The sequence below is a fragment of the Lithobates pipiens genome, unplaced genomic scaffold, assembly GCF_037356315.1.
Source record: "Lithobates pipiens isolate NorthernLeopardFrog02 unplaced genomic scaffold, aLitPip1_a1.2 Scaffold_6, whole genome shotgun sequence".
Taxonomy (NCBI): domain Eukaryota; kingdom Metazoa; phylum Chordata; class Amphibia; order Anura; family Ranidae; genus Lithobates; species Lithobates pipiens.
The window spans coordinates 4,475,190-4,493,862 of NW_027507881.1; the positions used below are offsets into that span (position 1 = coordinate 4,475,190).

The 18,673-nt window shown below is 47.6% G+C and overlaps 1 protein-coding gene across 1 annotated transcript in view; it reads right to left on the reverse strand.

Annotated features, from left to right (window-relative positions):
* Positions 1–18,673, reverse strand: part of LOC143958197 (IQ domain-containing protein H-like) — a 306,567-nt gene that overhangs the window by 38,534 nt on the left and 249,360 nt on the right. The window contains exon 17 of the mRNA XM_077467663.1: positions 1,532–1,693. Coding sequence (XP_077323789.1) covers positions 1,532–1,693 — 162 coding nt within the window. The remainder of the gene's footprint in view (positions 1–1,531; positions 1,694–18,673) is intronic.

Consider the following 18,673-nt stretch of genomic DNA (forward strand, 5'->3'; position numbering starts at 1 on the left):
GAGTGTGGACAGTGTGGACAAGCAGTGAGTGTGAACAGTGCGGACAAGCAGTGAGTGTGGACAGTGTGGACAAGCAGTGAGTGTGGACAGTGTGGACAGTATAGAGTGTGGACAGTGTGGACAAGCAGTGAGTGTGGACAGTATGGACAAGCAGTGAGTGTGGGCAGTATGGACAAGCAGTGAGTGTGGACAGTGTGGACAAGCAGTGAGTGTGGACAGTGTGGACAAGCAGTGAGTGTGGACAGTGTGGACAAGCAGTGAGTGTGGACAGTGTGGACAGTATAGAGTGTGGACAGTGTAGACAAGCAGTGAGTGTGGACAGTGTGGACAAGCAGTGAGTGTGGACAGTGTGGACAGTATAGAGTGTGGACAGTGTGGACAAGCAGTGAGTGTGGACAGTGTGGACAAGCAGTGAGTGTGGACAGTGTGGACAAGCAGTGAGTGTGGACAGTGTGGACAAGCAGTGAGTGTGGACAGTGTGGACAGTATAGAGTGTGGACAGTGTGGACAAGCAGTGAGTGTGGACAGTGTGGACAGTATAGAGTGTGGACAGTTTGGACAAGCAGTGAGTGTGGACAGTATGGACAAGCAGCGAGTGTGGACATTGTGGACAAGCAGTGAGTGTGGACAGTGTGGACAAGCAGTGAGTGTGGACAGTGTAGACAAGCAGTGAGTGTGGACAGTGTGGACAAGCAGTGAGTGTGGACAGTGTGGACAAGCAGTGAGTGTGGACAGTGTGGACAGTATAGAGTGTGGACAGTGTGGACAAGCAGTGAGTGTGGACAGTGCGGACAAGCAGTGAGTGTGGACAGTGTGGACAAGCAGTGAGTGTGGACAGTGTGGACAAGCAGTGAGTGTGGACAGTGTGGACAGTATAGAGTGTGGACAGTGTAGACAAGCAGTGAGTGTGGACAGTGTGGACAAGCAGTGAGTGTGGACAGTGTGGACAAGCAGTGAGTGTGGACAGTGTGGACAAGCAGTGAGTGTGGACAGTGTGGACAGTATAGAGTGTGGACAGTGTAGACAAGCAGTGAGTGTGGACAGTGTGGACAAGCAGTGAGTGTGGACAGTGTGGACAGTATAGAGTGTGGACAGTGTGGACAAGCAGTGAGTGTGGACAGTGTGGACAAGCAGTGAGTGTGGACAGTGTGGACAAGCAGCGAGTGTGGACAGTGTGGACAAGCAGCGAGTGTGGACAGTGTGGACAAGCAGTGAGTGTGGACAGTGTGGACAAGCAGTGAGTGTGGGCAGTGTGGACAAGCAGTGAGTGTGGACAGTGTGCACAAGCAGTGAGTGTGGACAGTGTGGATAAGCAGTGAGTGTGGACAAGCAGTGAGTGTGGACAGTGTGGACAAGCAGTGAGTGTGGACAGTGTGGACAAGCAGCGAGTGTGGACAGTGTGGATAAGCAGTGAGTGTGGACAAGCAGTGAGTGTGGACAGTGTGGACAAGCAGTGAGTGTGGACAGTGTGGATAAGCAGTGAGTGTGGACAGTGTGGATAAGCAGTATGTGGACAGTGTGTACTTTTTACCTCTACTGTTGGAGCTCGGTGTCTGGAGCTCTCCGTTTTCTTAGCAATCGGTACATTGAGTTGGCTGTTGGTACAATCCAGCGCCCCATTGGTCAGATACAGCAGGAGTTGAGTCATGGCCAGCTGGTCACTGTAGCCCAGGTCCAAGTCAGTGGCCCAAATCTAAATAAACCGAGAAGAACAGATCACATGTGTGCTACCAGAGTACAATCACAGAAGCCCACCATGCCTTGTATGTGGTTAGTTGCTGATAACAGATTTACATATTGGTATCTTCTGATATCACAGCCTATCCACTGATGAGTCTGCAGATGACAAAGGTCCTGTTTAATTTTAGTAATAATCATTGATGGTAGGATTAGTAATTGTTTTTGTTTTTGCATTATAGTATAGGTGAGTTATTGATTGCTTTGTTTTGTTTTTTTTGACCAAGAGGCTGATATTGCACAATTACCTATTTTTTTTATTGATTTTTTTGTTGTTATTTAATAGATTCAAGGCCGGCAATGCCCCCCCTGAGACGTCCAGGGGTAAACGTTGATTCGCAGTCAGTGTGAAATGACATTGACAAGGTCACACGATCCTGAGGTCGGCCTCTCAGCATGTTGAGGGGTCTGTGCCATTCAACACACTGACATCTGTCCTGATCAGTGGCGGACGTGGGGGTCAGGTTCGGGGGTCCTCCCTCTCTGTGTAACCTGCCAGCAGATCGGCCCTCTCAGCACACTGCGCAGAGTCACTGGTGTAAGCGGCGGATGTTAAATGGCATCATTATAACATTATTAAGGGGTCAGCCAGTGCCTGCCTCTTGCTAAACTCCTGCTAATTTCTGAATCATATTCACAAGCAAATGCCCTCTAAATGAATCACTGCTGAGACACTCTTTAATAACCAACTGGCAGGAATCTGATGAGCTATTAAAGATACAATCCGTCATCATAAGGATCTGCTTCAGGGGGCGAGGGAAGTGCTCAATCGGCAGCTGACGAGGCTGTATAGAGGGGCAACATTGACTTCTTTTAACGTTCGTGTACTTGTCCTGTAGGCCTTGTCTGGCACCGTGTATGATCAGTCTAAGTCAGCCTTTCTCAACCATTTTTTACCCCAGAGGAATAATTTTCAATTCTTGGGGAAGCAATGCTAGAACCAATTAATTGGGGGTCAGAAGGAAAAATGCCCCTTCCATAGGAGGCGGGTGGGAAGAATGCTTTCAGTAATGGTCAGCAGGGGCAACCTTTCCATTAAGGGTGCACGGCCCCCCCCCCGTCCATCGCCTTACCCCCATCCATGCGTCCGGCCCCTTTCAGGACATCAGTGCATGGATTCCAATGCGGGGAGGGGGGGCTGTTTTTTTTGAAGCAACAATTAGAGCGAGAGGCTCTAATGGGCTTCAATATAGGGTGAGCTCGGGTCGCAGAGAGTGCGCTCCGATCCCATCCAGGTGTTATTACAACAGCGAATGAATATTCGCTGTTGTAATACTCAACCAGGAGGCAGGTTTTGACAACGGTCATCCTATTGGACGCCTAGGATGAGGAGGCGAGGAGAGGACGCAGAGCCGCTGCACCATACTTCCTGTCATCCACCCCACAATGGGGTAAGTGCCAGACGGACCGGTGTAGTGTCATATTTTGCTCCCCATCGTAGAATGCTCCGGAAGTGACATTGCGGCCAAAAGTTTCGCACTGCATTCCAAACACTTGCGCCATGCATTCCAGAGGATTTGCGACAATGCAGTTCAGTGAAACTGTCAGATAGTGTCACGGAAGTGAGGGGAGGTAATCGTGACGTTAACTTTAGACAGAGTGACGTTAACTTTAGACAGAGCAGAGAGCGGCGGAGAGAGAGCGGGTAACCGTGGCTCAGGGAGGGGATTACCTCCCCTCACTTCCGTGACATTGTGTGACGGTTTCACTGGTCTGCACTGTCGCAAATCCTTTGGAATGCATGGCGCAAGTGCTTGTAATATATCGCGCATGCGCAGTGCGAAATTTCAGGCTGCAACGTCACTTCAAGAGCATTCTACAATGGGGAGCAAATTATGACACTACACCGGCAAACAGCAGGGGGGTGGGTGCCGCTTGGGGGGGGGATAGGTGGTTGTTTGCTACCCCCCCAAAAAAAACACCAGCCGCCACTGGTGGTCAGAATGCCACCCTTACAGACAGAAAAAAGACCATTGGGGTAATGATCCCCATGTTACCTAATGGAATTGGCCCCAGAATTCGGAAGGTAACATCAACTGGGAGATCAGTCAGTCACAGCTCAAGGAACCCTTAGCAACCTCTAGAGCAGGGTTTCTCAACCAGGGTTCCACGGAAGAGGTTTCCAAGACCAATTTCTACCTCTCAGTTCAATTCCCACTGACACCACTGGTCTTTTTTCTTTTCTTCCCAATGCTCACTAGAGTAAGGAACATTATTTCAAGGGTTCCTCAGTGTTCAGAAGGTTGATAAAGACTTCTCTAAAGGAATTCTGGCTGAGGATAGCTGTTCTAAGCACTTGTATTCAGTCTGACCCTATAGTGTTCAGCATAAGTACTCAGGTGCAGTGCCCATACTTTGGATCAAGGCTGGGACATGGGTGGGCAGGAGGGATGGCTACCATAGGCACTGTGGTGTCATGTGAGGTGGGGGGCACCACAAGGAGAATGGGGGGGGGGGGGGTGGTTATACATAGGTCATATGGACAGAGTAGGGTGATTGGTTATACATGGGTCATATGGACAGAGTAGGGTTATTGGTTATACATGGGTCATATGGACAGAGTAGGGTTATTGGTTATACATGGGTCATATGGACAGAGAAGGGTAATTGTTTATACATGGGTCATATGGACAGAGTAGGGTAATTGTTTATACATGGGTCATATGGACAGAGTAGGGTGATTGGTTCTACGTGGGTCATATGGATAGAGTAGGGTGATTGGGTATACATGGGTCATATGGATAGAGTAGGGTGATTGGTTATACATGGGTCATATGGATAGAGTAGGGTGATTGGTTATACATGGGTCATATGGACAGAGTAGGGTGATTGGTTATACATGGGTCATATGGATAGAGAAGGGTTATTGTTTATACATGGGTCATATGGATAGAGTAGGGTGATTGGTTATACATGGGTCATATGGACAGAGCAGGGTGATTGGTTATACATGGGTCATATGGATAGAGTAGGGTGATTGGTTATACATGGGTCATATGGATAGAGTAGGGTGATTGGTTATACATAGGTCATACAGATAGAGTAGGGTGATTGGTTCTACATGGGTCATATGGATAGAGTAGGGTGATTGGTTATACATGGGTCATATGGATAGAGTAGGGTTATTGGTTATACATAGGTCATATGGACAGGGTAGGGTGATTGGTTATACATAGGTCATATGGACAGGGTAGAGTGATTGGTTCTACATGGGTCATATGGACAGGGTAGGGTGATTGGTTATACATGGGCCATATGGATAGAGTAGGGTTATTGGTTATACATGGGTTATATGAGCAGGGTAGGGTGATTGGTTATTCCTAATAAAAATATTGAAGAAATCTTACCTCCTGTTTAAGACTTTGAGGGTCTATAAATGTTATGAATTCCACAGACACATATCCAAGCACACCACGGATTTTGCAGGCTTCTCCGATGTGGTTGCAGATCGATGACAGCACGCTGGGGTGTACCGAGCACTGAGGAACCGAACTCCCTATACATTCCAGGGGACTGCTACCGTGTATCTGATCCCCACAGGACACCATCTGGATTTCTCCCCCGGGGTTGATCAGGAGGTCTACAGTGAGGCAGGTAATACTCTTAGCTGGAGGGTAGGCTTCAATGACTCCACCTAGAAATCACATCCAGCTTTTAAACAGAACTTCATTTTATGAATACCAACAAACGATTTTCAATTCTTATACTGCCAGCTTTACTAAATAGATAAGAATTTCCGTATATTATATTTACTTGTTTTAAAAAAACATTTTATTTCACATTTCTTCAGTTACTTTCTGGTTTCTGGCTCAGGCCAAGATGATGTCCTACATCCCAGGAGTCTTCATGGGAGGAGGGGCTTTCTACGCTAAGCAAGCCCTCCTGGCTTCATGCCTGAGCTAAGGGCAGATGGATTTCAGGAAGCCAATGCTACAGGCATCATTTGCCCTGGACTGGAGATTTAGGAAGGTAGTCCTCATTCTCCGAACTATTGACATTTAAAAAAAAAACTTTAAACCTACTGGTAGTAAATCAATAAAAAAACCATGGCCAGTCTACATAACTATAACTATTGTCAGTCAAAAAATACCAAATTTTTTGTCAAGCAGCCCCTTTGTTCTGGAGAACCCCAAATTCAGGCCCATCCCCAGAAGTCATTGTTGAAGTTGTCTATACTTACCATTGCTTATTAGAGTCTTTAGAAATCTGCCCCATGTTGGGTAGCGCCCTCTGTTGACTGGCTGTGCGTAACGTTCCAGAACCTGTGGAAGTTCCTCGGTGATCCTCTTTAAGGCGATTTCCTGGAGCGAGAGGGAGACCGATTGTGAGAAGAGCTAAGAAACAATTTCTATTTTAGCAATACTTGGGGGGAAATGGAGGGGGGGGGGGGGAGGAGTAGAATACAATAACACGTAAGGCTGCATACACACGGGCGGACTGTATGGCCTACTTAGTTTCATAGTTTGTTAGGTTGAATAAAGACACCAGTCCATCCAGTTCAACCTGAGTGAGTGTCTACAATTGTCCCTATCCCTGTACATTGCACACTCACGTCCCTACCCTCAAGGAGCCCACAATGCAAGGTCCCCATTCATATACTAGGGACAATTTTAGACAGAAGCCAATTAACCTACCTGCATGTCTTTGGATTGTGGGAGGAAACCGGAGTACCCGGAGGAAACCCACGCAGGCACAGGGAGAACATGCAAACTCCAAGCAGGTAGTGTCGTGGTTGGGATTTGAACCAGTGACCCTTCTTACTGCTAGGTGAGAGTGCTAACCACTACACCACTGTGCTGCCCAACACAGTAAACACATTTCAGCGGACAGTCCGCTCGTGTGTGGGCTTCAGCGGACTTTTTCAGCGTGCAGTCTGGCGTACTAAGTATTTCGGAATTTCCGTAATTCTGTCCGTCATACTTTGGTTTCAGCGGACAATCCGCTCGTGAGTATGCTAGTTCGACGGACTAAGAATGGCGCATGCCCAGAAAGGATTTACACGGCGGAAGGTTGCATTGCTGTGTATTCGACTTCCTATTTCTAGTCCCGTCGTACGTGCTGTACACGTCATCGCGCAAGCTTTCGACGGACTGTTTGTGCATCCGTGTGTGGTCAAGTCCGTTCATTCGAAAGTATGACGGACTGTCCGTCGGATTGTATGACGGACTAAGTAGGCCATACAGTCCGCTCGTGTGTACGCGGCCTTAGTCTACCAGTTGTGACCAGATTTGTAATATGTTAAGATGAAGTTTAGAGAAAGCAAACGTGATTGGCTAATATGGGCAACTGCGAAACCGATGCGGGAGCCAATACATTGTTAATGACACCCCCCCCCCCCAGATCGGTTCACAGTAGGAACTGTGAATTCGCACAGGAAATGGATCGCATGGGTGAAAACGCCGATTACAGTGCGGGGAAGTCCCTGCATTATTTTCCTGCAAATCCAATGCGAGTTCACGCTGTACCCAAATTATTTTTTTGTGCTTTTTCCCCCACAAATAGAGCTTTTCTTTTGGTGGTATTTGATCACCTCTGCGGTTTATATTTTTTGTGCTATAAACAAAAAAAAAAACAACAAAAAAACAATATTTTTTACTTTCTGCTATAAAACCAAAAACTATTAAATGACGTCAGTTTTGTTTGGGCGCAACGTCGCACGAACGCGCAATTGTCAGTTAAAGGGACGCAGTGCCGAATCGCAAAAAAGTGCTCTGGTAAGGAAGGGGGTAAAATCGTCCGGGGCAGAAGTGGTTAAATGTAACCATATTAACTACACTTAGAGGCGCCTCTCTTCTCTTTTATACTCAGTTGTGACGCTACTTGTATATCAAGTCAAGATTTCGTTAAAATATTTTGCTTGTCTTGCAAAACGCTCTGAAACCAAGGTTTGTCTAAATTGACGCCTGGTTGGTTTTTTATTGAATAAGGCCTCATAGGGATTTTTTTTAGGGATGCTATGGCCCAATGCACTACGTATTAATTCAGTGTTTCTCATCTCCCAGTCCTCAAGGAGCCCCAACAGGTCATGTTTTCAGGATTTCCCTCAGATGAAACGGCTGTGGTAATTTCTAAGGCAGGGAAACTGATCAAATCACCTGTGCAAAATAATGGAAGGCCTGAAAACATGACCTGTTGGGGCGCCTTGAGGACTGGAGTTGAAAAACACTGTATTAATTGATAGCTACTGGTCCAGAAACGATTGATTCTGGGCCGATCCCACCAAATATGAGATAGTTTACCTACTGCTCCACAACATCTAAAACAGTCAGTGGCAGTTCCAGGGGGGGGCAATCGGGTAACAGGTTTTGGGCCATTACAATCTGTTTACTATGTGATTAGGTTTCTCCCTCCTGTTTAGTGCTAGTTAGTTCAGTCCTAGATAGACCTCCTCCCTGTTTCTTTCATATTCTCTCAGTCAGCGTTAGTAATTTGCAGAGACAGGGCTTAGGATAGTCAGTGGGGTTGATTTACTAAAACAGGAGAGAGCATAATCTGGTCCAGCTGTTCATAGAAACCAATCAGCTTCTAGTCCGCTTGTCACCCAGCCACCACCATTATACTGTGACAGGTTAGCACGGCTGCACGAATCGCCGCAGGTGTACGCTGTCCGCTTTAAGAGCGATAGGGGGCACGCACGCGCTGCGACACCAGAGCCGATGCGCGTGCCCAGCGGCCACCATATCCGCCAGCCACCCGCAATCGCTCCACAGAGAGCCAGAATAGGGATCTGTCAATGTAAACAGATAGATCCCCGTTCAAACAGGGGAATAGACAGGGATGTTCTGTTCTTAGTGATCAGGAACAGCGATCTCTCTCCTCCTCCAGTCAGTCCCCTCCCCCTACAGTTAGAAACACCTCCCTAGGGAACACTTAACCCCTTGATCGCCCCCCATAGTGTTAACCCCTTTCCTTGCCAGTGATATTTATACAGTAATCAGTATTTTTAGCTCTGATCACTGTAATAATGTCACTGGTCCCAAAAAAAGTGTCAAAAGTGTCCGATCTGTCCCCCGCAATGTCATAGTCCTGCTAAAAATCTCAGATCGCCGCCATTACTAGTAAAAAATAAATAAATAAATAATAAAAATGCCATAAATATGTCCCCTAGTTAGTAGACGCCATAACTTTTGCGCAAACCAATCATATGTTGTGTTTATTATTGTGTTTTTTTTTTTTTTTTTTTTTACCAAAAATATGTAGAAGAATACACATTGGCCTAAATTGGAATTTTTATTTATTCATTTATTTTTTCGATATTTATTACAGCGAAATGTAAAAAATATATATTTTTTTCAAGATTGTCGCTTTTTTTGTTTATAAAAAATAAAAGCCGCAGAAGTGATAAAACACCACCAAAAGAAAGCTGTATTTGTGGGGGGGGGAAAAAGGACATGGATTTTGTTTGTGTATAGCGTCGCACGACTGCGCAATTGTCAGTTAAAGCGATGCAGTGCCGTATCGCAAAAAAATGGTCTGGTCATTAAGGGGGCAAATCCTTCCGGTCCTTAAAGAGGAAGTAAACCCTGATGTGTTTACTTCCTCTTTGATTCCCTGCAAAGGTAAAGCATAATGGACTACTATGCATCGCATCGCATCGCATAGTAGTCAATTATGTGTCACTTACCTGACACAGGAGCCAGCAAAGTCCCCGCTGTCCCCTGTAGTTCCGAGTGTCCATCTTCTTGGTGGGTCTCGCTGCTCCGGTGCGGTGATTCGCCGGAGCAGCGATGACGTCACTCCCGCGCATGGGAGCCGACACTCGTGGCATATCGCCGCGATCTGCGGCTTACCCAGTGCGCCTGCGTGCCGCTGTCTACGGCGCATGCGCCGTAGACAGTGGTGCCTGTCTTCAGGTAAATATCTCCTAAACCGTGTAGGTTTAGGAGATATTTCTTGGACCTACAGGTAAGCCTTAATCTAGGCTTACCTGTAGGTCAAAGTGGTTTGTAAGGGTTTATAACCACTTTAAGTGGTTGATTGAACAAGCTGAAGTCAGAAGCGATACGTAAGGATGCGGTCCCCGGAAGACTTATATGCACACGAAGCGCGGAAAGGGGGAGCTCTACACGCTGACGTCGCGCTGCCACATCTGGGTTTCCGGAGTGGCGGCCATCTTGGTATGTTCGGCCGTTTTGTTTACTGTTTGTTCTACGTGGATTTTATGTCTGTATGCTTTTACACTGATAAATAAACGACTAAACTATAATATTACCTTGGGGCTCAGTGTGGTGAGCAATTGCCCATTTAGGACGAGCCATTCAGCCAATCAGGACTGTCACAGAGCGGTGCATAACGGTGGTGGAACCTGCACACTCTGGATGCACTTGTTGTTGCCTAACCTAACTGCACTCATGCCGCATACACACGATCGGATTTTTGGTCGGAAAAAGCTCTGATGGTTTTCCCGACGGGATTTCGCTCAAGCTGTCTTGCATACACACGGTCACACCAAATTCTGACCGTCAAGAACGCGGTGACATACAACACATATGATGGGACTAGAAAAAGGAATTTCAATAGCCAGTAGCCAATAGCTTTCGTCTCATAGTTGAATCTGAGCATGCGTGAGTTTTTGCGCATCAGAAATGCATACACACGAACGGGCACGAGCGATCGCGGGAGGCAAGCGGTCATCGCGCCCCGACAGGCACCCGCATCGGCTCTGGGCACACGTTGCGTGCCCTTAGAGGCCAAAAGACGAAGCGGCGTAAGGCAACGTCGTTTCACCCAGCCATGCCGCCGCAGTAACACTGCGGCGGTTGGTCGGCAAGCGGTTAATCATTTCCATACATTTATAGGCTGAGCACTGCACGATTTTCTACTTTGAAGTTAGAAGCTGATTGGCTACCATGCTGTCAAGGCTGGCTTAGCCCTTCATTCTCTGGGCTGGCTGCTCAGCTGTCGGCTAATTGCCAGCTCTCATCTCTCTCCACAGTCACCCAGCTGTTCCTGATCCCGCTCGTCTGACCTGCCTACTTAAAGCTGTCCAGCTCACTTCATCTCTGCCTTCGCCTTGGTCACATCACTAGAAATCATCTCCTGCGGTTCTATTTAAAGACTGGTTTGCTGACATCCCTTCTGGCTCCTTATCCTGCTTGCTGTTGCTCCACTTAGATTCTGGCCTGGCTGATTACCCGATCTGGTTAATGAACTCTGGACTGGCTGACTACTCGATCTGGTTACTGGACTCTGGCTATGCTTTGACTACGCTTACTCTATTTACCTTTTTATTAATAAACAAGTGTGATTTAATTGTACTTCTGTCTTGGTCTGGTTCATGGTTTCTGACAGTAGGCAAAGGCCATGAATTCAGAAGATACAGTCAATCCACTTGTTGGTAATATTTTTTCCAGATTGGATGAGCAAGATCACCGCATGGATCAGTTTGCCATGGCGTTACAAACGCTCCTGAGTCGCACGGCTCATCTGGAATCCCCCACTGTGGCTGCTCCGGTACAACTTAAGTCGCAGGCCGTCCCTGCTGCTGCGCCAGTCTCTGTGCAGGCACCCGGCTCGAGTATTACCTCTATAAGAGGTATGTCTGGATCCGCTCCACTTCCCCAGTGATTTGGGGGCGATCCAGTTCAATGCAGAGGGTTTCTCAATCAGGTTGAGATTTACTTTGAGATGCTGCCCCAGGCATTTCCCACGGACAGAAGCAAAGTAGGTTTTGTGATATCTTTGCTTTCTGAGAGAGCCTTGGCCTGGGCTAACCCTCTATGGGAGACGCAAAAACCTGTTGTCTTAAGTTACCCTGAGTTTGTGGCCTCCTTTAAAAGGGTATTTGACGTTCCCGCACACTCCGCTTCTGCTGCCAAGTGCCTCATGTCCATCAGAGTACGATAACTGTTGCCGACTACGCCATTGAATTGCGTAATCTGGCAGCAGAGGTTGTGTGAAACAATGAGGCCCTCATGGCTGCTTTTTCTCATGGTCTCTTGGATTCCATCAAGGATGAGATAGCAGCCCGAGATATACCCACTGAGCTGTGGAGCTTGATCTCGTTTGCCATCCTCATTGACTCCAGACTCAGAGAAAGATCTTCTTTGAAAGAGCGCTTGCGGAAACCTCCTGTACGCTTGCCTCCGAGCTTTGCAGTCTCACCCATGCCTCCCTCACCTCCCATGCATCCTGGTTCCGAGTCGGTCAGTGAAGATAAACCCATGTACTTGGGCTTCGCGCGTCTCTCTGCAAATGAGAGAGCCTTTAGGAGGAGGAAGTTTGTGCCTTTAGACCCCTTTCACACCAGGGCGTTTTGCAGGCGCTATAGCGTTAAAAATAGCGCCTGCAATCCACCCTAAAAAAGCTGCACCATTGTTTGTAGCGTGAAAGCCCGAGGGCTTTCACACTACAGCGGTGCGCTGGCAGGACGTCAGGGAAAAGTCCTGCTAGCAGCTTCTTTGGAGCAGTGAAGGAGCGGTGTGTTTTCCGCTCCTCCACCGCTGCTCCCCATTGAAATCAATGGGGCAGCGCTGTAATACCGCCGGCAAAACGCCGCTACTGCGGCGTATTGCCGGTGGTTTTAACCCTTTTTCGGCCGCTAGCGGGAGTAAAAGCGCCCCGCTAGTGGCCGAAATGCGCCGCAAATCCACCGGTAAAATATTGCTAAAATAGCGGCGTTTTACCGGCCACTCTATGGGTGGTGTGGTGTGAAAGGGGTCTTATTGTGGCCCGGCAGGTCACTTTTTGAAGTCTTGTCCTACCCATCCAAGGAACGCCCGAACCTTGGGGTCCTGTCATGGACAGACCTTAGGTGGCGTTGTTTCGTCCCCAGTTATCCAGAAGGATAAGCCCCTGGTTTCGGTCATCTTTTCTTGGGCTGAGTCGTCCATCGAGATACGGGCTCTAATCGACTCTGGGGCTGCAGGCCTGTTCATTGATGCTGCATTTGTTTCGCAGCACTCGATTCCACTGCAGCTGCGTGACACTCCACTTGCCATTGAGGCTCTTTACGGGAGACCTTTACAGCCTGCCCATGTGACTCATGAGACGGTTCCATTGTCCATGGCCGTAGGGGCTCTTCACCATGATATAATCCAATTCCAAGTTATTTCCTCACCCAGGTTTCCGCTGGATATTGGTTATCCTTGGTTACAGAGGCACAACCCCTCTTTTGATTGGCTCTGTGCTGAGGTTCTCTCCTGGTCACCACAATGCAGTGAGACATGCTTCCTGAAGGTATCCAAGGTCTTGTGCACCTCTTCACTCCCCTCTCTGCCGGAGGAGTACCGCGATTTCAGCGATGTCTTTGACAAAAGTCAAGCCTGTAGTTTGCCTCCATACCGGTCTTATGATTGCACAATTGACCTTCAGCCTGGTGCCATACCCCCTCGTGGCCGGGTTTACCCTTTGTCAGTCTTGGAGGATAAGGCCAAGGAGGAGTATGTTGCCAATGCACTTTTTTTCGAGGTTTCATCCGCAAATCCTCGTCTCCTGCTGGTGCCGGTTTCTTCTTTGTGAAGAAGAAGAGTGGTTATAGGGGTCTCAATCGTGTCAAGATTAAGAATGCCTACCCGATTCCGTTGATTACAGAGTTATTTGAATGCCACAAGGGAGCAGCGGTTTTCACTAAGCTTGACTTGAGAGGGGCATACAATCATGGAAAGTGGAAGAGTGAAAAACTGCGTTTAATACCAGAACAGGCAATTATGAGTACTTGGTAATGCCTTTTGGCCTTTGTAACGCCCCGGCAGTTTTCCAGGAATTAATGATGTCCTCCGAGATTTGTTGCAGTTATGTGTGGTGGTTTATCTTGATGATATCTTCATATTTTCCAAGTCCCTGGAAAGCCACCACACAGGTCGCTTCAGAAACTAAGAGAGAACAATCTCTACTGAAAACTGGAGAAGTGCGAGTTCCATCATGAACAGGTTATATTCCTGGGCTATGTCATTTCCACTGCTGGTTTTTCGATAGACCCAAAGAAACTTTCGGCAGTCCTACAGTGGCCTTGACCCATAGGTTTACGTCCTCTGCAGCATTTCCTGGGCTTTGCCAACTACTATTGGAAGTTTATTCGTAACTTCTCGTCTCTGGTCAAGCCCCTGACTGATATGACCAGAAAGGACGGTAACTCACAGAGTTGGTCTCCGGAGTCCATTAAGGCCTTTGAGACTCTCAAGGCTGCCTTTGTTTCTGCTCTTGTGTTTGCACATCCTGATCCTACGTTGCCTTTTATCCTAGAAGTTGATGCTTCTGAGACTGGAGATGGCGCCCTTCTGTCTCAACGTCCTAACTCTGAGAGTGCTATGAATCTGTGTGGCTACTTTTCCAAGAAATTGTCACCTGCTGAGTGCAATTATGAGATTGGTGACAGAGAGCTGTTGGTGATCATTTTAGCCCTGAAAGAATGGAGAGATAGTTACATAGTTAGTAAGGTTGAATAAAGACACCCCGTCCATCCAGTTCAACCTCAGTGAGTGTCTACAATTGTCCCTATCCCTGTACATCGCACACTCACATCGGTCCCTACCCTCAAGGAGCCCACAATCCAAGGTCCCCATTCATATACTAGATACAATTTTGTACAGAAGCCAATTAACCTACCTGCATGTCTTTGGATTGTGGGAGGAAACCGGAGTACCCAGAGGAAACCCACGCAGGCACAGGGAGAACAAGCAAACTCCAGGCAGGTAGTGTCATGGTTGGGATTCGAACCAGTGACCCTTTTTACTGCTAGGTGAGAGTGCTAACCACTATACCACTGTGCCGCCCCACATCTACTTGAAGGTACCGCTGTGCCGGTTCTTATTCTTACTGACCATAAGAATCTTACATTCTTGTCTGAGGCCAAGCGCCTCTCTCTCAGAAGGGCGCAATGGGCTCTTTTCTTGTCGAGTTTTAATTACATTGTCTCATTCTTACCCGGTACTAAGAATGTAAGGGCTGATGCCTTGTCACAACAATTTTCCTCCACTTCCAAGTCGGAGACGGTACCGGTTCCTGTGATTCCTCCTGATCATATCTTGGCTACGGTTCGCACCAGTCTTACTTCTCTTTTGGGTGCCAAAATTCTTGCTGCTCAGGTCCATGCTCCTCCTGAGAAACTTTGTGACCGCTGCTTTGTCCCAGAGAGGCTCCGTACTGCCGTGCCCCAGACTTACCATTCTCCCAAGGCAGCTGGCCATCCTGGGAAGAATCAACTCATTTGGGCCATTTCCCAACAGTTCTGGTGGCCTAGTCTACGGGCTGATGTAACTGCCTTTGTAGCTGCCTGTTGCATGTGTGCTCAGAGTAAGACTCCACGACACCTTCCAGTGGGCCCCCTCAACCCATACCCAATGGAGAGAGGCCTTGGACCCACCTGTCTATGGATTTCATTGTGGAATTGCCCAACTCCCAAGGCAACACTGTTATCCTTATGGTGGTTGACCGGTTCTCAAAGATGTGTCATTGTATTCCACTTAAGAAGTTGCCCACTTCTAAGGAACTGGCTTCCATTTTTGCTCAAGAGATTTTTCACTTACATGGGCTGCCCAAGGTGATTGTCTCGGACAGGGGCAGTCAGTTTGTCTCCTGGTTCTGGCGAGCCTTTTGTGCACAGTTGGGAATCCAGCTTGCTTTCTCTTCTGCGTATCACCTGCAGTCTAATGGGGCCGCAGAGCGAGCCAATATGTCCTTGGAGCAATTCCTACGTTGCTATATTTCTGACCACCATAACAACTGGTCAGACCTATTACCTTGGGCAGAGTTTGCTCACAACAGTGCCTTGAATTCTGCCTCCTGATTGTCTCCATTTATGGCGAATTATGGTTTCTAACCTTCCATGTTGCCTGACTCCTTTGTTCCGCAGAGTATTCCTGCGTTAGAGGAGCATCTCCGTGGTCTTCGTTCCACTTGGGTACAAGTCCAGGAGGCTTTGCGTCATGCTAATCATGATCCATTCTGACCGCAGATGCCTGCCTGCACCTTCCTACCAGGTTGGGGACAGGGTCTGGCTGTCATCTCGCAACCTCTGACTTCGTGTTCCCTCACTGAAGTTTACATCTCGGTTTAATGGGCCTTTCCGTATCCTTCGCAGGATTAACCCAGTGGCTTACGCGTTGGAACGTCCTCCTAGTATGAGCATCTCTAATGTGTTTCATGTCTCCTTATTGAAACTATTGGTCTGCAACCGATTTACCACCTCAGTGCCACGTCCTCACCCTATTCAGGTTGAGAACCATGAGGAGTATGAGGTACAATCCATTGTTGACTCCCGTAGGTTCCGTGGGCGCATACAGTACCTGGTGCATTGGAAGGGGCACGGTCAGGAGGAACGCTCCTGGGTTTCATCCTCGGAAGTACATGCCCCTGTCCTCCTCCGCGAGTTCCATAGATGTTTTCCCCTCAAGCCTGGTGGCCCTCCGAGGGAAAGGGGTCATTGAGGAGGGGGCACTGTCAGGGCTGGCTTAGCCCTTCTTTCTCTGGGCTGGCTGCTCGGCTAATTTCCATCTCTCATTTCTCTCCACAGTCACCCAGCTGTCCCTGATCCTGCTTGTCTGACCTGCCTACTTAAAGCTGTCCAGCTCACTTCATCTCTGCCTTTGCCTTGGTCATATCACAAGAAACCATCTCCTGCGGTTCTGTTTAACCCGATCTGGTTATTGAACACTGGACTGGCTGACTACTCGATCCGGTTACTGGACTCTGGCTATGCTTTGACTACGCTTACTCTATTTACCTTTTTATTTTTTATTAATAAACAAGTGTGATTTAATTGAACTTCTGTCTCGGTCTGATTCATGGTTTCTGACACATGCACAGCTGCACCAGATTTTGGACTCTCCAGTTTTAGGCTGGGTTCACACTATTGCAAATTGCATGAGGATTTCTCCACATCCAATTCGCATAGCAGGAGATTGTGACTGGCTCTCTATGGAGCCGGTTCACACATCTCCGGTGCAAATTCCACAGGAGTCGTGTGCGTGTTTTGGTCCGTTTCCTGTTTGAATTCAGACACAAATTCGGGCTGAAATCGGACCTGAAACGGTGGATGGAGATGCACCATAGCCCTACTGTGAGCCGCTCCGTGCTCTAGTGTGAACCAGAGGTGGCTGGTGGGTTTTTTTTTCTGGTGGGGGCAGCCGGTGGAGTGTCACTAGCACAACTGGCTCTAATCCGGTGCTTCAAAAAATAACCCTGTCACTGTAATTCATGCGCCCGATGCCCTGAAAGGGGCCGGATGCATGAACAGGGGGCTGCCCACGGCAGCTGGGATAGATTCATGCTATGCATGAATCTATCCATTGCATATAGGGGGGTGGAGTGGAGAGAGGGGGTGGGGCCTGGGTGCCCCTAATGGACAGGCCGCCACTGGTGTGAACCTAGACTTCGTAAATCAACCTCTTTGGGGGTTATTTATGAAAGGAAAATCCACTTTTCAGTACAAGTGCAAACTACAAGTGAAAAGTGCACTTGGATTGCACTGAAAGTGCAGTTGGAAGTGCAGTCGCTGTAAGCGGTAGATCTGAAATGAGGGGAAGCTCTGCTGATCTTATCATCCAATCATGTTCAAGCCAAAATGCTGTTTGTTTATTTTTCCTTGCATGTCCCCCTCGGATCTACAGAGACTGCACTTCCATGTGCACTTTCAGTGCAATTTCAAGTGCACTTTGCACAAAGTGGATTTGCCTTTAGTAAATAATCCCCATTGTCTTTTTAGCCCTTGTACACACGGTCGCACATTCTGACAACCAAATCCGTTGGATTTTGTCCGACGGATTTTGTCCGAAACTGTTGCATACACGTGGTCGGACAAAGTTGTCGGAAAATCCGATTGTACATAATGTGGTGACGTTATTTCGTTACGACGGGACTACGTTCAGGCTAGTAGCCAATAGCTTTGGTCTAGGAATTTGATCTGAGCATGCGTGGCACTTTGTCCGTCGGAGTAGGCTACACATGATCGGAGTATGTCCGATCGGAGCATTTTGTCGGAAAATTTTACGGACAAGTTGGAAAACTTGGTCCGTCGGATACTCAGACGGAAACAGTCCAATGCAGACCACACACATAGTCAGATTATCTGACAAAACGGTCCGATAGGACACATTCCGTCGTAAATCTCTGACCGTGTGTACAAGGGCTTACACTTCAAAAGACTGGAAAAATATCCTATGCACTTCAGTAAAATTGGATTCGATTCAACTTCTGTGTCATATTGAAGAGTTAAACTGCCTGTGGATGGTGCCAACTCAGCAGGTGACCCTACTATCGGGGCAGACTGGGTCTAAGGAGGTAAGTCAATGCATAAAGTGGCATTTGAAACAGAACATTTAGCATATTGATGTAATGAGAAAGAGAAACATGATAAACTCTTCTACATGAAGTTGAGATCTTCTGGGCAAAATGCAATCATTTGCAGCACAGAGCGTGCTCAGTGCGCTTCTGTAATATGTTCCTTGACTACTAAGTGGCTCTGAATAATGTACAGTAAGTGCAGTTTAGTATTACCGTTCTTGTCTCTATACCATGGTTCATTTGCATCACACAAACAACCATTTATACAGGGGGGGGGGGGGGGGGGGTTAGTGTGACAGTAACTAGGCACTTTATTTCAACGGTGACTGAAGGTATAATTAGAGATACTTTACAGTGTGCTAAGAGGCCAATTTCTGAATTGGAATGGCCCCTAAGTGACCTTCATGTATGGTCAACCCAGACATGACACCACGTCATCTAAATGCCCAGTGATAGTGTTAACACTTCTGGAGCCATATTTACCGTACCACTTGCTGAGCGCCCTATAGAAGCTGTGCGCTGGATCGCGTATTACAGGGGCATCTCATAAAGTTAAAATATTGTTCAAAAGTTAATTTATTTCAGTAATTCTATTCAAAAAGTGAAACTCATATATTTTATATAGATGCGTTACACAGAGTGATATATTTCAAGCATTTTTTTTCTTTTAATTTTGATGATTACGGCTTACAGCGAGCGACACCCCAAAAGTCTG